We start from the raw sequence: 19,709 nt of genomic DNA on the forward strand, positions 1-19,709 counted from the left end.
TCACTACTTACTGCATGGTGTAAAGCAACAATCTGCTTTTCATAGTTTCCTTCACCTCCACGGTAGCACATCTGTCTGTTGACTTGAAGCAGAAAATATTATTCATTATTTGATGGTGTTTTCTTAAAAATGTATTCAACACCACAATGTAGGCTGCACTTTTACACATATTTTGTTAGCCTCAAAGTTACACTGTATGGACAATGACCAATTTTCGTACTTTGTGAAAATACTAGTGCATAAAATCAGGTTGGCAGCCACAAATAACTATAGAGTTCAGTGGCAGAACCGCTCGTATAAATTACAAAATCATCACAACACACATTAATGAAGCACTGTCAGTAATCAAGTTCCTAAACCAAGTAATCAAATCGGGCAAACACTGTCCATGTTTACATAAATGTCATAGTTCATGTACAGTACTGGCTCACAGAAATCTGCCAGAGAAAAGTACACTGCAACAGTTCACTTAATTCACTCATTAATTAAAAATCACCACTCTTAATGAAAGCTCATCTTCACTTAAGGTCTCCTACCAACCAAGAGAGAGTTCAGTCAAAATATTAATTGTACTCTGATTAAAATTAGTTTTGTGATTGACATTTCAGCAAGTAGAGTGGTAGGGGCCAGCTGCCATCCAGTCGTAGTTGTTTCTCAAGTGCCAAGTGCGTACTGTGTTGCTTGATTTGTAGATATGTGCAGCGCCTTGTGAAGTGTGACTGGCTGCACTCCGGCAACATTGCCAAACACCCCCCCCCCCCCCTCCTCCTGGCCACTGCAACTGTCAATTACAAAGTTAGTTTTAATCAGAGTATGAGTTACAAAAATCACTAGAAACTTTTTAAATATCAACATTGCTTAGTTTTCGCAGTGCAGGTGCATGTATTGTCATCAACAAACTGGACATGGACTGATGACATTGAGTGACATCCATCTAAAGACTGGTGGATGAACAAGTTTTTATTTCAGAAACTGTGCAGTCATTGAAAAACAGCTAGGTTAAATTTTGCTATTTAGGATGTATTATAAGTATTGATTAAATTTTGTTTTGTAAGAACTGCAGTAATCTAGAAATTCAGAAAAGTTGAGCGAAGTACTTTGTGCATCCACATTGGAAATACCTTACTTCCGAGTACATACACCATATTGAAATACACTGTAAATTATGCTAAATTCTTACTTATTGACTAAATCAAATAATAAAGTATGTCACCTGCAGCATAAAAATCAGATTAATAAAAGTACAGTGGCAAAGATAAGAATTTAATAAGCACTGGGGTAAAAGGGTGATTTATAATTTGGCTAATTATGAACTTTATTGTTAATTAATGCATAAACAAACTAATTTCACAGAATTTGGTGTATGTTGTGTAGAAGCTGAACTGCCAGTCTTAATATCTTATCGTGTCAACATGCCCAGAAATTATGTCACTATGTTTTTCTTGTTACATAATAAGTTTTAATTAAATTGATTCCCAATAAAACTAAATGCATTATTACAGATGGAATAGTTCCAATTTGCTATGCCAGAAAAGGACGGTAGGTTTGTGCAAATGCTCACTGTGTGCGCCTGTATTCCTCTAGTGTCAAGTTTGGAAACTTAACGCTCTTGTAGGGATCACACCTGCTTCCGTACACAAATGACTTTGCAGTCCCTTATCAGTTTTCATTTTAGAGCCTCTGGCTTATTTCTTTTTGAATGCCCTTGATACATTCAAAAGCTTTCTAAACAAAAATATTAAGATTGTCTAGCTTATTCTTGACTTACATAGTTGTAGGTCATATACGAACAAAATAGTCACGTGGAGGGGCCACGCAGTTGGAAGCGCCGTTTCACAGATTGTGTGGCCCCTCCCGCCGTAGGTTCAAGTCCTCCCTCGTGTGTGTGTGTGTGTGTGTGTGTGTGTGTGTGTGTGTGTGTGTGTTGTTGTTGTTGTTGTTGTTGTTAGCATAAGTTAGTTTTAGTAGTGTGTAAGTCTAGGGACCAATGACCTCAGCAGTTTGGTTCCTTGGGAATTCACACACATTTGAACATTTTTGAACCGACACAATAAAAACATTTTAACTGACCTCAATGACATATCAGTGCCAAGCAGGGAAATTTTATACTTGTCCTAAAAGAAAACAACTGTGGTGACAGAAGGAAAAGGTTAACAAAATCATAGTGCTGAGTGAGAGTGCCTGATAGAAAAATGCTGAACCTTTATTAAGAAGGCTATCCTAGTTTTTCAATAGATTTCTTCTGGGTGCTAAGGAGCAAGGATGGCAGTGCAAATCCCCACCCAGCAATCCAAATTTAGACTAGGCTTTCTTCAATTCCATAACTTAAGGCAAATACTGGGATTGTTCCTTTTAAAAGGCATGGCGAGTGTGCTCCCTACTTTTACCAATCCAGGTTTGCGCTCTGTCTCTAATGACCTAATTGTTGATGAGTCGTCACACTCTAGCTCTCTGTCCTTCCTGTGGGTCCTCTTGGATGCTTGACAAGAAATTACACTTGTATCCGGGGATTTTACAGGCGATGCTCATACCTGCTGTGCTACCCAGACACTCCTTGTGACCTGGCACAAATTTGTCTGTTAGTACCTCTCTACTGCTTTCCAAACTCATCAGAGACATTGAGCCAAGTTATCATACTACATTCTTTAATTTATTTTCTCAGATTATAGTTTAATATTTTTGCTATTGCCAGCTTATTTATCTTTGCACAATGAAACTTTTACTCTGTGCTGTACTATGTGTAATTTTCATACATTGTATCAGATTAAAACTATGTGCCAGTTAACAACTTAAACTTAGAACGCGGCCTTTGATGAGCAAAGTTCTTGCTGACTGAGGTCTCCATGCACAAGTGGTGACCAATCTATACAATTTCTTTATCTTATGTATGACTAAATATGTGGTGAGTAGCTGTATTATTTGTGTGTGACAGTTTTGTTTTAGTTGGAATACAGAAAAAAATTACTCTGTGCCATTTTATTGTAGCAGTAACTTTGGCAGCTCATTGTTTATTGACTTAAAATTGGTAGATCCTCCTCATTAATAGACTAATTTCTCTCACTGAGATGGGTAATGTTTTAGTTATATCATTGGCCATGTGTTAAACCCAAACTTCCTTTTTACTTCTTCCCAGTGTCTCAGTGATTTGAGAATTAGAACTGAATTTGAAACTCTTGTACATTATTTATGTTTCCACATTTATGCGTCTTTGTTGAAGCTTTATGAGTCCACGGGAAAGATAGAGTAGCATGTCTGTAATTTATCATTATTAATTTCCTATGGAATCTCTCTCTCTCTCTCTCTCTCTCTCTCTCTCTATGAAAAATAATACCATATTATGTAATTAGAGAAGATTTCTTGAAGCTGTGAATGCAACAACATTTTTCAGTGAGTTGTAGGTATACAACAGGTAATTTTCACTGTGTCATTCTTGCAGGAATATCTGATGATGTAAACTACATGAGATGGAATTGTGCTCCCACTTTAGTGGAGAGAGAGCGAGAAAATTTAACAGCGCGTTTGCGCCGTGAATTTGGCCTTTTTCGTAGTGAAGAAGAGGAGCGGGAAAGAGCTAGAAGACAAGGTACATTTCTGTCTATTGTTTTGAAGGGTTTTGAAGGTATTTGTGATTTATTTTTTCCTAAGGATGATTGTAACAATGTGTGCCATTCATGTAAGTTAGATATGGTGGAGGATGTAAGGAAAGGAGAGGGGAGAAGATTTTGTTCTTTTGCATAGCCTTGTGATTCTTACAGTAATCTAATTGCTTGAGTAATTTAGTGGTACTTCTTTAACCTTATCATTGCATAAGAACTTGCAGTTATTGAGTGGGAAATGTGTGAATATGGCAGTTTCAGATGTAGATGAGTACTAAAGGAAAAATAAAGCTCAAATTCGAGAGGTGTGGTGAACCACTTTCTTAAAGAAAATGGACTGCAGTGGAGAGCTGTTAAGATTTTGGTCAGAAGTAGTAGTGCTGTGAAACATGCCACTACTTGAATTTCTAATCAGGTTCTTTAATATTCTCTCAGCTTCAGACTTGTGTAAAGTGCTGTATGTTCCCTGTAATCCTGCTATTTAAACAAGGCAATGCAATTGCAGCATTTGCTTGTATGTTTTAATTTACAAAGTTTCTGTGTATGCAAATGAAGGGTCTCATTGTGTGTCATTGCAGTAAGATATTCGTGGGTTCAGAATGAAATTTTCACTCTGCAGCAGAGCAGGCACTGATTTGAAACTTCCCGGCAAATGAAAAATGTGTGCTGGACTGAGACTCGGAACTTGGGACCTTTGCCTTTCGCGGACAAGTGCTCTACCAACTGAGCTACCCAAGCACGACTCTTCTTGGGTTCCTTTCTGTATCAGTGTGTCCATTGCAGGTTGACTTGGCAAGAAGCCGAAGAAGATTTTATTGCATTGACATCCCGTGAAAACCTTCATTTACATATCAGTCATCCGGAGGCTACCTGCTGCTGTGTATATCAAACAGACTGAGGATTGATGCAGCAAGAAAACCAATGAGATATTATTGTATTGCAGATTTTCTGTAATGATGAGTTATTACTAACAGTTTTGGTAGAAATGGGTGGTCCTGTGCCTGTTTTACAAACACTTGTTTCTTTGAGTTGAGAGCCTGGGATGTTCGGGATGTTCCTTGTGTATTGCATGTCAGCCTTCATTTGAAAATGACACATACTGCCTCTCCATCTCCTTGTATATTCTCCACTGTCATTTCTTGCTCCTTACTGTAAATGTGTTATACCTGTAACAATTTCCTTCTTCAATTTGTTCCTTTCTTCAGTTTCATCCTTATGCTTCAGCTATATTCTGGAGATGAAATCACATTTTTGTTTGGTTATCTTGATTTAGATTTCTGTGCTTTTCATAAATCGTTATTGTCAGGCTGATCTCTCTAGCAATATTGTGTTCATTTCCTTCCATTAAAAATACATAATACTCAGCCTTTAATTAAAACATTTCTCAGTTTGACATTAACCCATGATTGTAAATCCAGAATCAATAGCCACACACAAACAGGATCATCATACATCAGCAAGTTTAATATCATAATAGTCTTTAGCACTGTGATTTTTGATAAGCTCCGATGAACATTAATTTTTGTTCATTTAATGACCATAATTAACAAAAATATCATGGGTATTCAATTTGACAATTCAATGTACAATAGAATGTGATGATTTTTGTGTGCTTGAATTTGATGGCAACAAAGTATCTGCATTGTCAGATTGTATGATGTACACAGCATGGAGAGCGTGAAAATTCAGGACACCATATCCCTTCATTGCACTGGTTTTGCAAAGTTGAGTCTACTTGTCTTTATGTATTTATCATTTTTTTTCCTGAAGAAATATTTTGGCAATTTTCAAGATTTACTGATATGTAATTTAAGGAAGACATTTTGAGCCCGAACTCTTATCGTTTCAGTGAGCTAGATGTGTAATGAGCTCACCAGAAAATTATCCAGCTGCACATGTGGTGATTTGTTCCGACTGAGACCACACTTTATTAGTAGAAACTTGAATACATTATGAATTTCCTCAGAAATGGTTTTTAATTTATTTCATAATGATTCCTTAGATGCAAACTTTTTCTTGAAGTGTGACTCATAAAAGTAGGTGTCAGTAAGATTGTTTGCAAGGAACTTTCACTGGGACCAATAGAAGTATTTATTAAAGGTGGCCAGCTCTTTAATAGAAAACTTGGTGTGCATGGTGTGATTATCCTGCCTCTTCTGCAGCTTTAATGAGAGATGTGTAGGGTGTAAATTTTCCCCTTATGTACATAAATCAGCTAAAAGAAAGCAATAGGATGGCAAGCTGATATTTAATTCATCCGTTGGAGATTCCAGATTACTGACTGTATAAATTTAGCTGTGCATGAAAAACTTTTGATACAGTACTACTAAGGCCTTAGTCATTGTTTTCTGTTCTTATTTCTGTCTCAATATCTCAGACTCCAAGAACACACAAAGTAACATTCATAAGCAGACCATTTAACAGGAAATAGTCTCTCTTCATTTTTTTTATGAAGGAGGTAATATTGTGTCTGTTTTAATTATTTTAGTTCAGTTTTTAATTTCCAGTACCATATTAGGGGTGCTTTTCAAAACCAAAAATGCACTGGAGCTCATATAAGATAACGAGCTCATTTCTTCAAATATATGATCTCAAGTAAGAGCATTCAAACATCGAATTGTATTGGTACCTGAAAGGAAGTACAATGGAATCTTGTTAGCACATTTTTGAAGGGACCACAGATTTTGGACATCATAAGCAGGAAAACGAACTGTCTAAAAATACCTAATTTGGTAATTATTTGATTTTTTTGTCATTGGAAATGCGGAATTAAGGCTGCCATATTTGGGGTAATATGTGATCTCTTCAACACTACTCTTCCTTACACGCTGTCTCATTATATTATACTTCAAAATGTGCCTTTTCAAGAACACATTCAGAACCACATTGAGAAACTCAAAATTGTGTGTTAGTATACAAGAGGCAAAAATGTGTCAAATATGGTGACATTGGCTAAGTCCAATGTGTCAGATGTGTACACTTCTGCCAACAGCCAATTGGAATGCAGAAAGTTATGTTATGCAAGAACGTGTAGCCTCCAGCATCCAAAATATGATTGTGGCATGTTGTGTAGAAAAGCAAAAATATGCTAAAATTTAGTTTCTGTACCATTTCTCGGTATAAATGAACATCTTTCATTTAGCATCTGTCCATTAGTGCATCACTGCTGTTAATAGAATAGGGGTTGTCATTTCAACAAACTGTTGGTGTATTGTACATCTTTATTTGCTGTCATTGTTCCGCTGCAATTCGTTTGTTTTCTGCCATGACATCCACATAGAAATTTATGATATTAGTTATTTACAATGTGCTTCTTATACTAAACAACAAAGCTCAGAAGCCCCACATTCACTCTATAATTCTTAGCCTGATGAAAGGCGGCCTTCTTGAAGCAGTTTGAGATTGTTCTTGCTCATATGGAATCCCAAGCACCTCTTACAAAAATTGTAGGGCCAAGATCATTACCTTTCTTATTGCAGTATGAAGACAGGCCTGCATTTCCTGTACTAGAATCATCCTGTATTTTTGTTTTATATGTTGTGTAAAGCCTTGGTTCAGTGGCTGGAGGTAGCTTGTGGAGTTGGGATGCACTGCACACTGGTCAATAAACAGGATGATTTTCCTATTTATGACATCCAACCTTGCATCCCAGGCATGCAAGAATTGTTCAAATATACATAATTGTTCTTACCCTTGCTTTTGCATTAGACATATATTTACATGGAAATGTCTGCACATTTTTAGAGCATCGTGGACTGTTTGCCTATATAGTTATTAGTGATCCCTACTTTAGTGTTCCACTTTCATTACAACATAATGAGACAGTTTAGCTTCTCTTTATGCCATGGCATTTCTCTCCTGTGAGCTCAAGATTTTTGTCAGGCATAAGGTGACAAAATAAGCCCGTTTCATCTGCATTAAAAAAAATCATTGGGTCTGTACCTTTATATGATTAACTGAAGAGTATTTTTCCGTGACTGAACAGTATCAGTGTTTATGCCTCCAGCCTCACCTCGAACACATTTATGCACTAAATTTTGTCGGTTCTTAAACCTTTCAATTCAGCTGTTAAATGCTTTGAAGTTTGTGAGTCAAAACTTTTGTGCCAAATAGCTTGCCTTAGCACAAACTGCAATACTATCAGTTGTAATATTCAAAACAAAAGCTTGTGTTGTCCACTTCAGTAGCATGTTTTCCATTTCTGGAAACTGACCTTCTTACACTTGTTTTTGTTTGCCATTTCCATGATCTGAACAAGATCAGAGAACAGTAGCAACTGATTTATACACTAGTAAATATTCCATTTATGTTTGGATGCTACAGAAGTTGGAAGTAGTCATAGTTACTGCCAATGTATACAAACTACTTCCACACATAATTTGTTCCATAACAAATGATCCATATGATGTGCAAAGTTGCTGGCACTTAAAAGCACTGTCTCCCCACACATTTCTTCATCCCGTATCTGCAAACATCCCACTCCCAGAATTCTTGGTGGCTAAAGTTGCAGCAGCCAAATGGTATTGATACAACCAAATTTGAACATGCTAGGTTGGGAGAGAGACCATATAAATGAGTTGTTTTAAAATGTGTTTAATACAGTTGGGGCTGGGACTTCCAAAACTGGACATACTATGTGAGAAAACACAGTAATGCGGGATGTACTGTACCTTGGGCACGCAAAAAAGCGTATCTGATGCCTGTATTTTTTATAAGCCAACATAGGCATTGGAGAACTACTTTTTGAAAATTGCAACCCATCAGTATGCCAAATGACTGCAAGAAACATTGCATAATTACTGTGGAGACATTTTATTGCTGTTTTCCAGTTCAGTGAATGTTTTCCAGTGCAGTGAATATTGTGGTATGTTAGTGTCTTCTGAAGGGACTACTGCTGAAACAGTAGTGTGCAAGTTGTAAGCTTACTGGCCTGGAACTCTGCCTCAGATGTCTCATAACCAGTTTCCTAAAATCATCCTGCTTTTACTGGGCTTCAGGGATATTGGTTAAAGAAAATACACAATACTGCAGCAAATGATTTTCTATCTCTTCATATTTGTTGACATGTAATGTTCCCTATTATGATTAGCTTTGAAACTTGAAGGAGCCACAATATTAGACACAGATCGGTAAGTTACACTCATTAACAAATGCTCACAAAATTCACCAGTGGCAGATTAACACATTAATTTACACAAATGAAAAACATAGTGGCTTGTCATTTTAACAGTTCAGTACTAGCTGACACAACTACATGATACAATTTTACTATTAGATAATGATTACTAGGGACTGGAAAAATAACATTTTGCGATAAATGTGAAGTAGATGTAAATTCTGCCTCACAATGTGAAAAAGCAAAATTAATAGATATTATTTTATAGTGAACTGTATCCATATGAACTATTTTATCAGAGATAGTTCTGAAATATCTTTATTTTCTGCATATAAGTATAATGTGTGTAAGAATCTGTTTGCAAGATAAAAAGTGTACAAATGCAACAACATATCAGTGCGCTCAATGCAGAGATGCCATGGCAGTTGTGAGCAGTGGAATGGTCTCTTTTAGGTACACACCATGTATGCAATGTGATACTCAGCTGTAAGACCTAGCATTTTATAACAAAGAAACAAGTGCATTTCTTTGTTAACTAAAGCTCAAAAGATGGTATAATGCAGACACTTTTAATGTGGCAAATTAAGTGCGGAATTTTTTGAACTGTGGTTGCATGAAATACTATTAGAGGTTCGGCCGGAACTACATTGTTAACTAAACTCTGCTAATCTGCGGAGTAGGCATTCCCCATTGCTTTGTGTTGTGCATTGCTCATTGCTCTCTCTTCTCATTTGGAAATTAGCGAAGCGACTAATCCTGGTCTATCACGGATTTCAATAAGGACTCTTACAACCCCATAAGAGACTGGCAATTCCTGTGACCATGTGTCAGTTCTGCTGTAGGCTGGTGCCCTGCAAGAGGAAGGTAGGGCTTGTTTCCACACACTGCTCCTCTCCCCTCTGGCAGTCAAAATTATAGTTTGTTTATGCTCAGGGATATCTGCCACTACAGGCTATAGTGCCCGCACTGTGCACTATAGATATTGGAAAGCAAAATCTGAAATGTTTTTCGACTCCTGAAATTCTGCCCCTACTGTTAAATTAGGGTTACCGTATATTTATTTCTACTCTTACACTGAATGCCCACCATAGGTCGAAATTAATAGGTTAATAGAGTTGAAAATCAATGGCTTAAGTTGGAAAAGACAAATAATGTCCAGAAACACCTTAAACTGGAGATGCATCAGCAAACAGCAGGAAAATGCTGCTATTTTTCAACAGAACAGTCATTTTTCAACAGAACAGTCATTTTTGAAAGCTTAAATACACCCAAACGAAGAAAACAAAGACAATTTCAAGAGAAAAAGGCGTTCAAGTTTTCACAAAAGCAAACTTTTTAGTCAAGAAGTTCCCAAACAACACTTTTTTTTAACAGTTAATTTCAACAAACTATGGCTTTGTTTGCCTTCATTCATATCTCATGACAACCTTTTAAATTTGTGCGTATAATCATTTAAAAAAAAAAATATAGGCACAAATTTTGCCAAAAATAGACGCTACATTTTCCTGTGCATATTGATTACATAATATAAAATGTACTGAAAATTGTATGACACACAGGCTGTTCGTGATTTCACTTTGACCTGACTGATAAGGCTTTGTGCATCAATCCTATTTATAAACACGTGTAATATGGAAAACTGCAATTTTATAATAATCAACAAAGTTGAAAGAAACAAAGATGCAATAGGCAGTGACATAAATTTAAATAACTAATAGCAATATAACTAGAAATGGCAAAGATAATAGATACTATTTTATGACTGTGATTTTGGTGTATATGAGGATTCCAGAGGCCCACGAAAATGTTTTAAGATAGTAAAATTTTGTACTTGGAATAATTAACAAACAAACCAGTTACTTTAGTGAAAATTTGCATTTTTGGAAACACAAAAATCAGCTCTATAAAACAGTGGCACTGAATTTTGGAAATAATTATGTTTTAAGATTGAAACAATGTAGAATACAAAAATTTTGTATAGGAATAACTTCTGAAATATAAAATTTTTGGAAAGAGTAAAATATATACTAAAAATAGGGTAATGAGAGCTTTCAAATGAGCATTACCAATCTAGAAACAAATCACTCTTTGCTCACCAAAAAATTCAGCTTCACGTGGTTTGCATTTTTACTAAATCACTAATATCTCTGTAAATAAAATATTTCCAGGTGTACTAACTATACTATCATTATCAGTAATTGAGAAACGAAACAGTAAGTAATAAAGTTTTGAGAATCACTACTTAAATGAGAAACTGGACATTTGAAGTAACTATTGTGTATGTATTATTAATAATAAAATGAGATTGAGCAAAGAAAAAAGTAATGTGAAAATCAGGAGTGGTATGAGAAGAAGCAGGATAGTCTCTTCTTGTGCTGTTTCATCACCCCCATTGGATTATACAGATAGATATTGAATAATAGCTTATTGGATAATCCAGTGTGTATGAATTATCATTCACAATAATGTACAGTACAGTCTGTACATACCAGGAAACAAATTAATACAAATCATTAATGGAGGCAAAGCTGAACCCACAAAATATATGTTACAAAGTTTTGAAGTTTTTGTTACAGTTGCATGCAAAATCATACCATATACTTTGACATGTTTTTTAAAAAATGTGATTATTTAATTAACCTTCTTCACAAATAAAATTTAAGAAAAAGTTTTCACAAAATGACACTGCAAAAATTGACTCTTAGTTGTCATAACATTTACTGCTGAATTGTTGCTGGGATTATTGACAGACATTAACAATTTTTCCATTTCGTGTTGTGTACAGGTAGACAGTTCCCTCTAAAGATGTAGCAAGCTTGTGAATCTGGGAAAAGATTTATTTGATGAGGTTCCCACAACTGTGACATTTAGATGGGAGCTGACCCAAAGCTGATAATGGAAAATGTTGGGGTGTCAGACACTCACATGATACAGTTGCCTCTCCTTACTAACAAGCTTCTAATAGGCTTGTGGAAACACGTCGGTTGTCTGTTTCCATGCGTCTCATGTTACTAGCCCAGCTCTACCTCTGCCATTGCCACATGGTTATGTTGAAAACACTTTTGTACCCACTGTTGATATTATCCTTATTTTTCTTCATTAATTTGTATGTTGAGGAATTTACATTACTCTGTGTGAATCATATTCCATGGATGCCGGAAAGAGGAGAGATGAAAAGTAGTCAAAGACTTCAATTTTATTTAAGTGCAGTACACTGAAATGACTTGACATGTGAACTGTTACAGTGCTACGTTGGTAATATTAATCATAGTGTAACCTAATACATTAATTTCTGTGACAGTACTCTTCAGCAAAATAGGAGTTACCCATCAGAAAGTTATTTAATCTAGTCTTAAACTCCACCACATTACCCTTAAGACAGTTAATATGCTTAGGCTGCATGTCTACCACTGTATCTGACTGCTACCTGTGCTGATATTGTGTTGTAGAGTTGTTTTGGGCCTTAGTATTATGTGTATGCTCTCCACTATTTCTTTTAATTTTTTTTCTGGGAAGATAGAAAAAGATAACTAATGGTAACAACCAAGAACATTAATAAATATGTTTGCTGTGGAACAGTTGTCAAAGTAACCAGTGGTAAAGGAAATGTTCAATCTCTGCCACTTTGAATTAATTTGATCTTTCGGAAGGCTAGTGTTTATCACTAGGCGTGATAAGGTGAATGATTCCTTGAAACTGATATCTCTGGTAGGCCACTGGTGTCCATTTCTTTAAACGCCCAATGAAATGCAAGAGGAAAATCACAATTCATTTATGAACGGACTATATTTTGTGCACTCCATGTACCCAACGAAAAATATCACGCAAGTCATGGCAGTAGGCAAAACAGACTCGGGCAGATGTAGTGGGAATAACAAGCAACATGGATAGCTGCAGGCAATGTATGTGCAATCCCAACATGGCGAACTGTTTGCTACAATGACAAACAAAGATATTTGTGTATAGTGACAAGTGAGAGATTTTGTGATTATTTTGTGTAGTTTGATAAATGCTATTTACATGGTTCCCTTAATATGATATTCATCAGAGTACAACACAGCTGAAACTACTGTACAAATTTGTTTTGTGTCATATGGCTAACTATGTAGGAGCTGTCCCATGGTGGATGTTAACCATACAAGTGTTGTGTGTTAAATTTAATTATGTCCAAAATAAAATAAAATTCCTGTGACATAAACTCCAGTGTTATAGGCCTTAAAATTGAATATATAGTAATTACAAACAGGTTCAGTGGCATTGTTAAGGTTAAACATGGATGTTTTATTTTACAGTATGAGAATACTGTATTACTCAGTGTTTTTCAGTATAACTTATCCAACATATGGTTTTTTTAACCTTCAGTGTCATACAACTGTTTGACATAGAATATTTTTGTTTTAAAATTTGGTGGCGTACCATATGGTGAATAGTGTGGGGATGTTTTCTGTGTTTTCATGTGCAACAGATATTCTGTTGTGGTCTAAATATCATCTAGCCAGTGCTTCTGTTCTTAATTTCTTTTATATGCATTCCAGAAAATAAATCTTACCTTCTGACACAATTCAGTGTTCTAAAACTAGCCTTGATTGTGAGAAATCCGGCCAGTGTGGCCGAGCGGTTCTAGGCGCTACAGTCTGGAACCGCGCGACCACTACAGTCGCAGGTTCGAATCCTGCCTCGGGCATGGATGTGTGTGATGTCCTTAGATTAGTTAGGTTTAAGTAGTTCTAAGTTCTAGGGGAATGATGACCTCAGAAGTTAAGTCCCATAGTGCTCAGAGCCATTTTTGACTGTGAGAAATCCTCCCAAAATTCATCTCGGGTGATTAAGGGAGCCAAAATCAGAGTGATAAGATGGAGGTTTGATGCTTGCTCCTCACAATTAGAAGTCCAGTGTCTTAGCCACTGTCCCCCCTTGCTTGGCTTAGGTAATGTGCAGCATTACGAAATTACTTCAGGCAGGTGACAGGATTGATTCCCTCACCCCATTACAAATGAGATAGTTCCCCATTTCCACTGACATGACAGGATGTTGAGACTGCTTCCTTGTCTGCATGTGCACTGTTGAAAGCAACTGGATGTAGAAATCATTATGTAGTAAATTTATTTTGGAAAGAAATTGAAAAGCCTTAAAAATTGGAAGCCTAAAAATGTGTCAAAGATTTTTAGTTAGGTTAGTGGTGTTTAACGTCCCGTCGACAACGAGGTCATTAGAGACGGAGCGCAAGCTCGGGTTATGGAAGGATGGGGAAGGAAATCGGCCGTGCCCTTTCAAAGGAACCATCCCGGCATTTGCCTGAAACGATTTAGGGAAATCACGGAAAACCTAAATCAGGATGGCCGGAGACGGGATTGAACCGTCGTCCTCCCGAATGCGAGTCCAGTGTGCTAACCACTGCGCCACCTCGCTCGGTAAAGATTTTTAGTCCAAAAAATATTTATGTCGTAGAGTTGCCACATGCTACTCTTTGATCTCACCTGATCTTTTTGATGTCCACAGGAAATGAATTTGTGCATGACAAAGTTGTAGATATTGCCAGTCTTCTTACCTGCTGTAGCAACATAGTCATTATGGATCCTTGAGTGGCAACTTGTGACTTGTTATTTACAGACAAGATATCCTAATTTAGTGTGTGCAGTGTGAGGGAAGAGAATAACAGGAAGGCAGTTGGGGATAAACTGACGTCAGAATGCCAAGCTTCACAGATACTCAGCATGTACTAATTAACGATAATTCTCTTACACGTGCACAGAAAAAAAGGCAACAAGAAAAGTATGATAGTGGTATTATACATGTCATTTTTTGCAGTACAGGACTCAAGGTGCTTCACATCCTAAAAATTGCACATATTCTTAGGTAGAAGAAAAGAGGCCTGAGTCTAACAGTAACAAAGGTAAAGTCCTTTTGGTTTTCAAGCCACCTTATTTTCAATAAAATTGTTAAGCTCCAGCAGTCCACACAAGGATGAGGTCCCTCTTATTCCCATTCTTAGTTCCATTAGTTCACCACCTTATAGACCAGCAAAACGTGTGGGAGGATCATCAGCAGCCAAAATGGCACATTTTGAACACCATGTTGTTAACTCACAGAAATTTATGAACTTAATTAAGAAGTATCTTTTTTATTTCTTGATGGTGACTAGTTTTGAAAAACACATAGTGTGTTTTCAAACCATCTGTATCGTAAGTGTGACAATACAGTGAAATCCTATGTACAAAAATGGTCCCTACGGTGATAATGTTCTCCAGTGTCTGTCCTATGTGATCTGTTAACTGTTGTCAAGTTGGCCATAGTGCTGCTTTTATCGTCAATGCAAGCACTTTTGCTTGTACTATCACACTTATGGTATGGATGGCTTGAAAATGGACAGTGTGTCCAAAACTAGTCACTGTCAAGAAATAAAAAAGATACTTACTTCTTAATGTAACTTATGATGAAGTTACAACAATTTATTTTAATCACAGGCATTTATTGAGGCACTCAGAAAAATGAGACTAGGCCAAAACACATAGTTGTTAGTCAGAATGTATGGTTATTTACAAATGTGGCTGTAGAAGACAAACAGTTTCCACCTGGGATCATCTGCTATACTCTGATGACAATATACTTCGTGTACTGCAATGAATATTATGAATTGACTATAGTGTAGTGATCAGATTCCTGCTGTCACAAATCCTTCATGGATAATTTTCAGGAACAAGTTATACAACTCTAAAATGTTGTGCGTGTCTTGCTTCATATGATAGTTGACAATATTTTCTTGGTGTGGCCTCTCAGTGAAGGTACACATAATCAGTTCATTGATCACATGAGCAGTGTGCATCTCAACATTAAATTTACTGTTAAGCTGGATAAGAATGACAAGCTATGTAAATTGGATGTTTTTGTTGAGCAGAAAACAGCAAACTTCTTTGATCGTTTAGTGTAGAGGTAACTGGTCCACCCCATCTGTTACCTTAAAGTAAATAGTTTTCACAATCTTGTGCACAAGAAAGCAATCTTGAACACTTTAGTGAACACAGCAAAGATTATTTATGACAATGACCATCTGAACTGCAGCAATTAAGATTCATGTTCGGGGAGTATGGTTACAGCAAGAGAGAAATAAAGAACACTTTCACAGACAAAACATTTGTCCTAAATTGACAGAAGAGGGGCAGCATTGGACACATGCTGCAGAGATATGGGGTGAGACTAGTGGTTCAGATTAGACTATAGCACTGCATCTGCTTGGCGAAACCACATGTGCAACACTCGTTGCCCATCACTTGCTGTGTGTGTACACACACACACACACACACACACACACACACACACACACACACACACACACACAGAGAGAGAGAGAGAGAGAGAGAGAGAGAGAGAGAGAGAAGCATGTGGCCAACAGTAGCCTCTGGCGCCAACACCCAGCACTCGCTCACCATGTGCAGGGCATGCAGTGCGTGGTCCTGCCATGCAGCTAACAGACATAGTGTGGCAAACAGTATGAAATGTGGCATCTTACACTTGTGTTCAACACTAGTAGAAGTGAGAATAGTTAGTAACGCGGCATCACATCTTCTTCGGATGAAGAAACTTTTCTGTCTTTAATCAACATATGTCTAAAATATGTTGTTGGGCACATCGTTATTGGCATGTTAATGTGAACAAACATCGCACTTTGAACATGTGTTAAGAGTTGAAAATGTACCTTGCTTGACTGTTATTTTTTTCCGAGAACACACCACCATTTAAAGAATTGTTGGTGAACTGTCAAAAGCAACAAGGGAACGTTGGCAACCAACACCAATGCTAGAAATGTAAAGAAAAGATCCTGCTGATCACTATTGGGAACTATGGAATCTACCAAACTGTATTGGTAGATTATATGGAAATTACCTTAGACTGAAAGCCCCTACTACATCTGTGTTTCCGTTTTATAATTACAAAGGTTTTCCTTCTATTGTTTTGTTAGCTGTTAGAGATACAAATGGGTCATTTTTATCCATTGGCATTGGGAGTATGGCTGAAATTGTGATGCGAGAGTTTTAAGTCCATTTTGAAGTCACAGTACTTCCATTTTTCATTATCAGTACATAAAATATAACACACAAGTTTTCCAGATGTGTGCTGTATATAATTTAAAAACACAACATGTTTCGGGAAGACATGATCCCACTATGGCATGGCATAATAATTTTAAGAACTTGATAATGAGATCATGTCAACACCTACATCTAAAATCTGCAAGCCACCTAAGTTGCATGGCCTGTACCACTGCTAGTCATTTCCTTTCCTCTTCCGCTCACAAATAAAGTGAGGCAGAAACAATTGTCTATATGACTCTGTATGAGCCCTGATTTCTCATATTTTATCTCCGTGGTCATGATGCGAAATGTGTGTGTTAGTGGTAGTAGAATCATTCTACCGCCAGCTTCAAATGCCAGTTCTCTAAATTTTCTAAATAGTGTTCCTCAAAAAAACTTTGCCTTCCTGTCAGGGATTCCCATTTGAGTTCCCAAAGCATCTCCATAACACGTGTGTTGTCTGAACCTGCCGGTAATGAATCTAGCAGCCTGCCTCTGAATTGCTTCAACATCTTCCTCTAATCTGACTTGGTACAGATCCCAATAAATCGGAAGTCGACTACTCACCTTTCATGCCACAATCCTCACGTGCTCATTTCATTTTGTATTGCTTAGCAATGTTACACACAGATATTTAAACAATGTGACTGTATTGAGCAAGACACTATTAAAGCTGTATCCGAACATTACAGGTTTGTTTTTTCTACTAATCCAAATCAAATTACATTTTTCCACATTTAGAGCTAGCTCCCATTCATCACACCAACTAGAAAATTTATCAAAGTCATGCTGTACGGTCACTTAACTTTGAAACCTTTCCATACACCACAACATCATCAGCAAACAACCACAGATTGCTGCCCACCCTGTCCACCAGATCGTTTATGTATACAGGGTGTTGAGAATTCCCATTACAAACTTCCAGGACTTGTGGAGGGAAGTGGGCACATTGTATTTTGAACAGGAACTCATGTACAGAAACATACTGGTTCTGTTCTGTAAGTTTCAGTTCAGATGTGTTATGCATACCCAACTGTTGAGGGAAAGAGAAAAATCTCAAAAGTTGCATGTCCTGGTATGGAAAAGGGCAGACAAGGTGACATGTACTATGTCAGGCGTTCACCCAGTGTCACTTAAGTGTCTGCCTTTCTGCGAGACCTATTCAATGCCTGTGCATCTCTGATACAGTAAACATTGTTTGGTGCATGTTTTCCAAATACACAGACAGCTTTTTGTGTATGGCGAAGCTCAAGTTAATGGAAGAGCTGCTAGTTGTCTGTATTATAAATGTTTTCCACAGTGTAGCAAGCCATTGCACAAACTTTTTGCCCAAGTTACACATTGGCTCCAAGAAACAGGCACCTTCATCATGAGGAGGGAGGATTGTGATGCTCCACGGCAATGCCATATGCTCGAATTTGAGGAAGATGTACTGTGTTGCGTTGAAGAGAACCCCTCAATTAGTACTTGAACCATTGTGCGTACAGTGGGTTAGGCACAGTCTGGGACTACGAGTGTGTGGGCAACAGTTACATTCGTACCACTTACAAAGGGTACACGTTATGGGTCAAGCCAATTCTCCACAACATATTGCCTGCTGCATGTGGTTCGTGCACTGTTACATCGACACATCCCTGTTTCCACGTTGAGTTCTGTTTGCAGATGGAGTTCACTAGGGACTATGTTCCGAATTTGTGAAACAGCCATGTCTGAGTTTACAAACACCCTTGTGCCGCACGTGTTCAGGCATTTCAAACACTGGTTTGGTATTAATGTGTGTCCAGGTATTCTGGACAGTTGTGTGATTGGGCTATAACTTCTTCCACTCAAGCTAATTGGTCCGGCATACCTGATCATCCTATAAAACATATAGAATTCGTTCTTGTAAGCTGTGCAACCAAATGTCTGTCAGGAAATGTGGTTTCAGTATGATGGTGCCCTACCTCACTTCTCGCATATAGTTCAGAGACATCTCAACAGTTGATATGGTGAAAGATGGATAGGCCAAGGTGGTGCTACTGCATGGCAACTGCGATCACCGGATTTAACTCATATAGACTACTAATTGTCGGGTCATATGCAAATTTTAACTTGCAAGACTCCTATAGAGACAGAGGAAGATCTGCTGGCATGAGTTCTGGCCAGTGCACTAGAAATTGAAGTGTCAGTATGTGGAATGGTGAGAGAGTACCAGCACGTGCTTCATAGGTACATTGTTTGTAACAAAATTGGTCGTGCCACATTGAGCTGCTGTTGTAATGCAGCAATACTGTTCTGTACGTACAGTATGCTGCGTTCTTTTGTTTCAGATTAGTGTAAACGTGTAATGTGTAAGTTTTAATACAAAAAAAGTGTGTAAATGATAAACTATGTTTCTTTATGTTTCCTTTCAAACTGTTACCTAATAATTGCACTGTGTCAAGCCTAATTCAATTTCTGAAGCAGAAGTGTATGAGTTAAACATCTGAATTGAAACCTTCATAGAACAGAAACAGCATGTCTCATGACATGGATTCTTACTCAAAATATTATATTCTCACTTCCGCCTAACAACCCGTATAAGTTTTTAACGAGGGCGAAAATAATAGCAGTCTCATCACACTTCTCTGGGGCACTCCTGACGGTACCCTTGTCTCTAATAAATAATTGCTGTTGATGACAATATACTGGGTTCTATTACTTATAAAGTCTTCGAGCCACTTGCAAATATGGGAACCTATTCCATATGCTCATACCTTCATTAACAGTCTGCAGTGGGACACTGTGCTGTATGCCTTCTGAAACATGTGTTTCTTAAATTAAACACAGCATACATTTGGACAACTAGCATGTCATGTTGTAAGTACTGATAAAGTTCTTTTGGTAAAACATTATTAAGAGATGTGGTCGATCCTATGCCACTGCTGCAAGAACACAGCAGTTTTCCTC

General features: G+C 37.4%; 1 protein-coding gene across 1 annotated transcript in view; it reads left to right on the forward strand.

Moving 5' to 3' along the window:
- The window catches only part of LOC126248208 (uncharacterized), a 341,739-nt gene that overhangs the window by 318,845 nt on the left and 3,185 nt on the right, over positions 1–19,709 (forward strand). Inside the window, exon 21 of the mRNA XM_049949021.1 lies at positions 3,437–3,583. Within this exon, the coding sequence (XP_049804978.1) occupies positions 3,437–3,583 (147 nt within the window). The remainder of the gene's footprint in view (positions 1–3,436; positions 3,584–19,709) is intronic.

Source organism: Schistocerca nitens, chromosome 3, assembly GCF_023898315.1.
Source record: "Schistocerca nitens isolate TAMUIC-IGC-003100 chromosome 3, iqSchNite1.1, whole genome shotgun sequence".
Classification (NCBI taxonomy): domain Eukaryota; kingdom Metazoa; phylum Arthropoda; class Insecta; order Orthoptera; family Acrididae; genus Schistocerca; species Schistocerca nitens.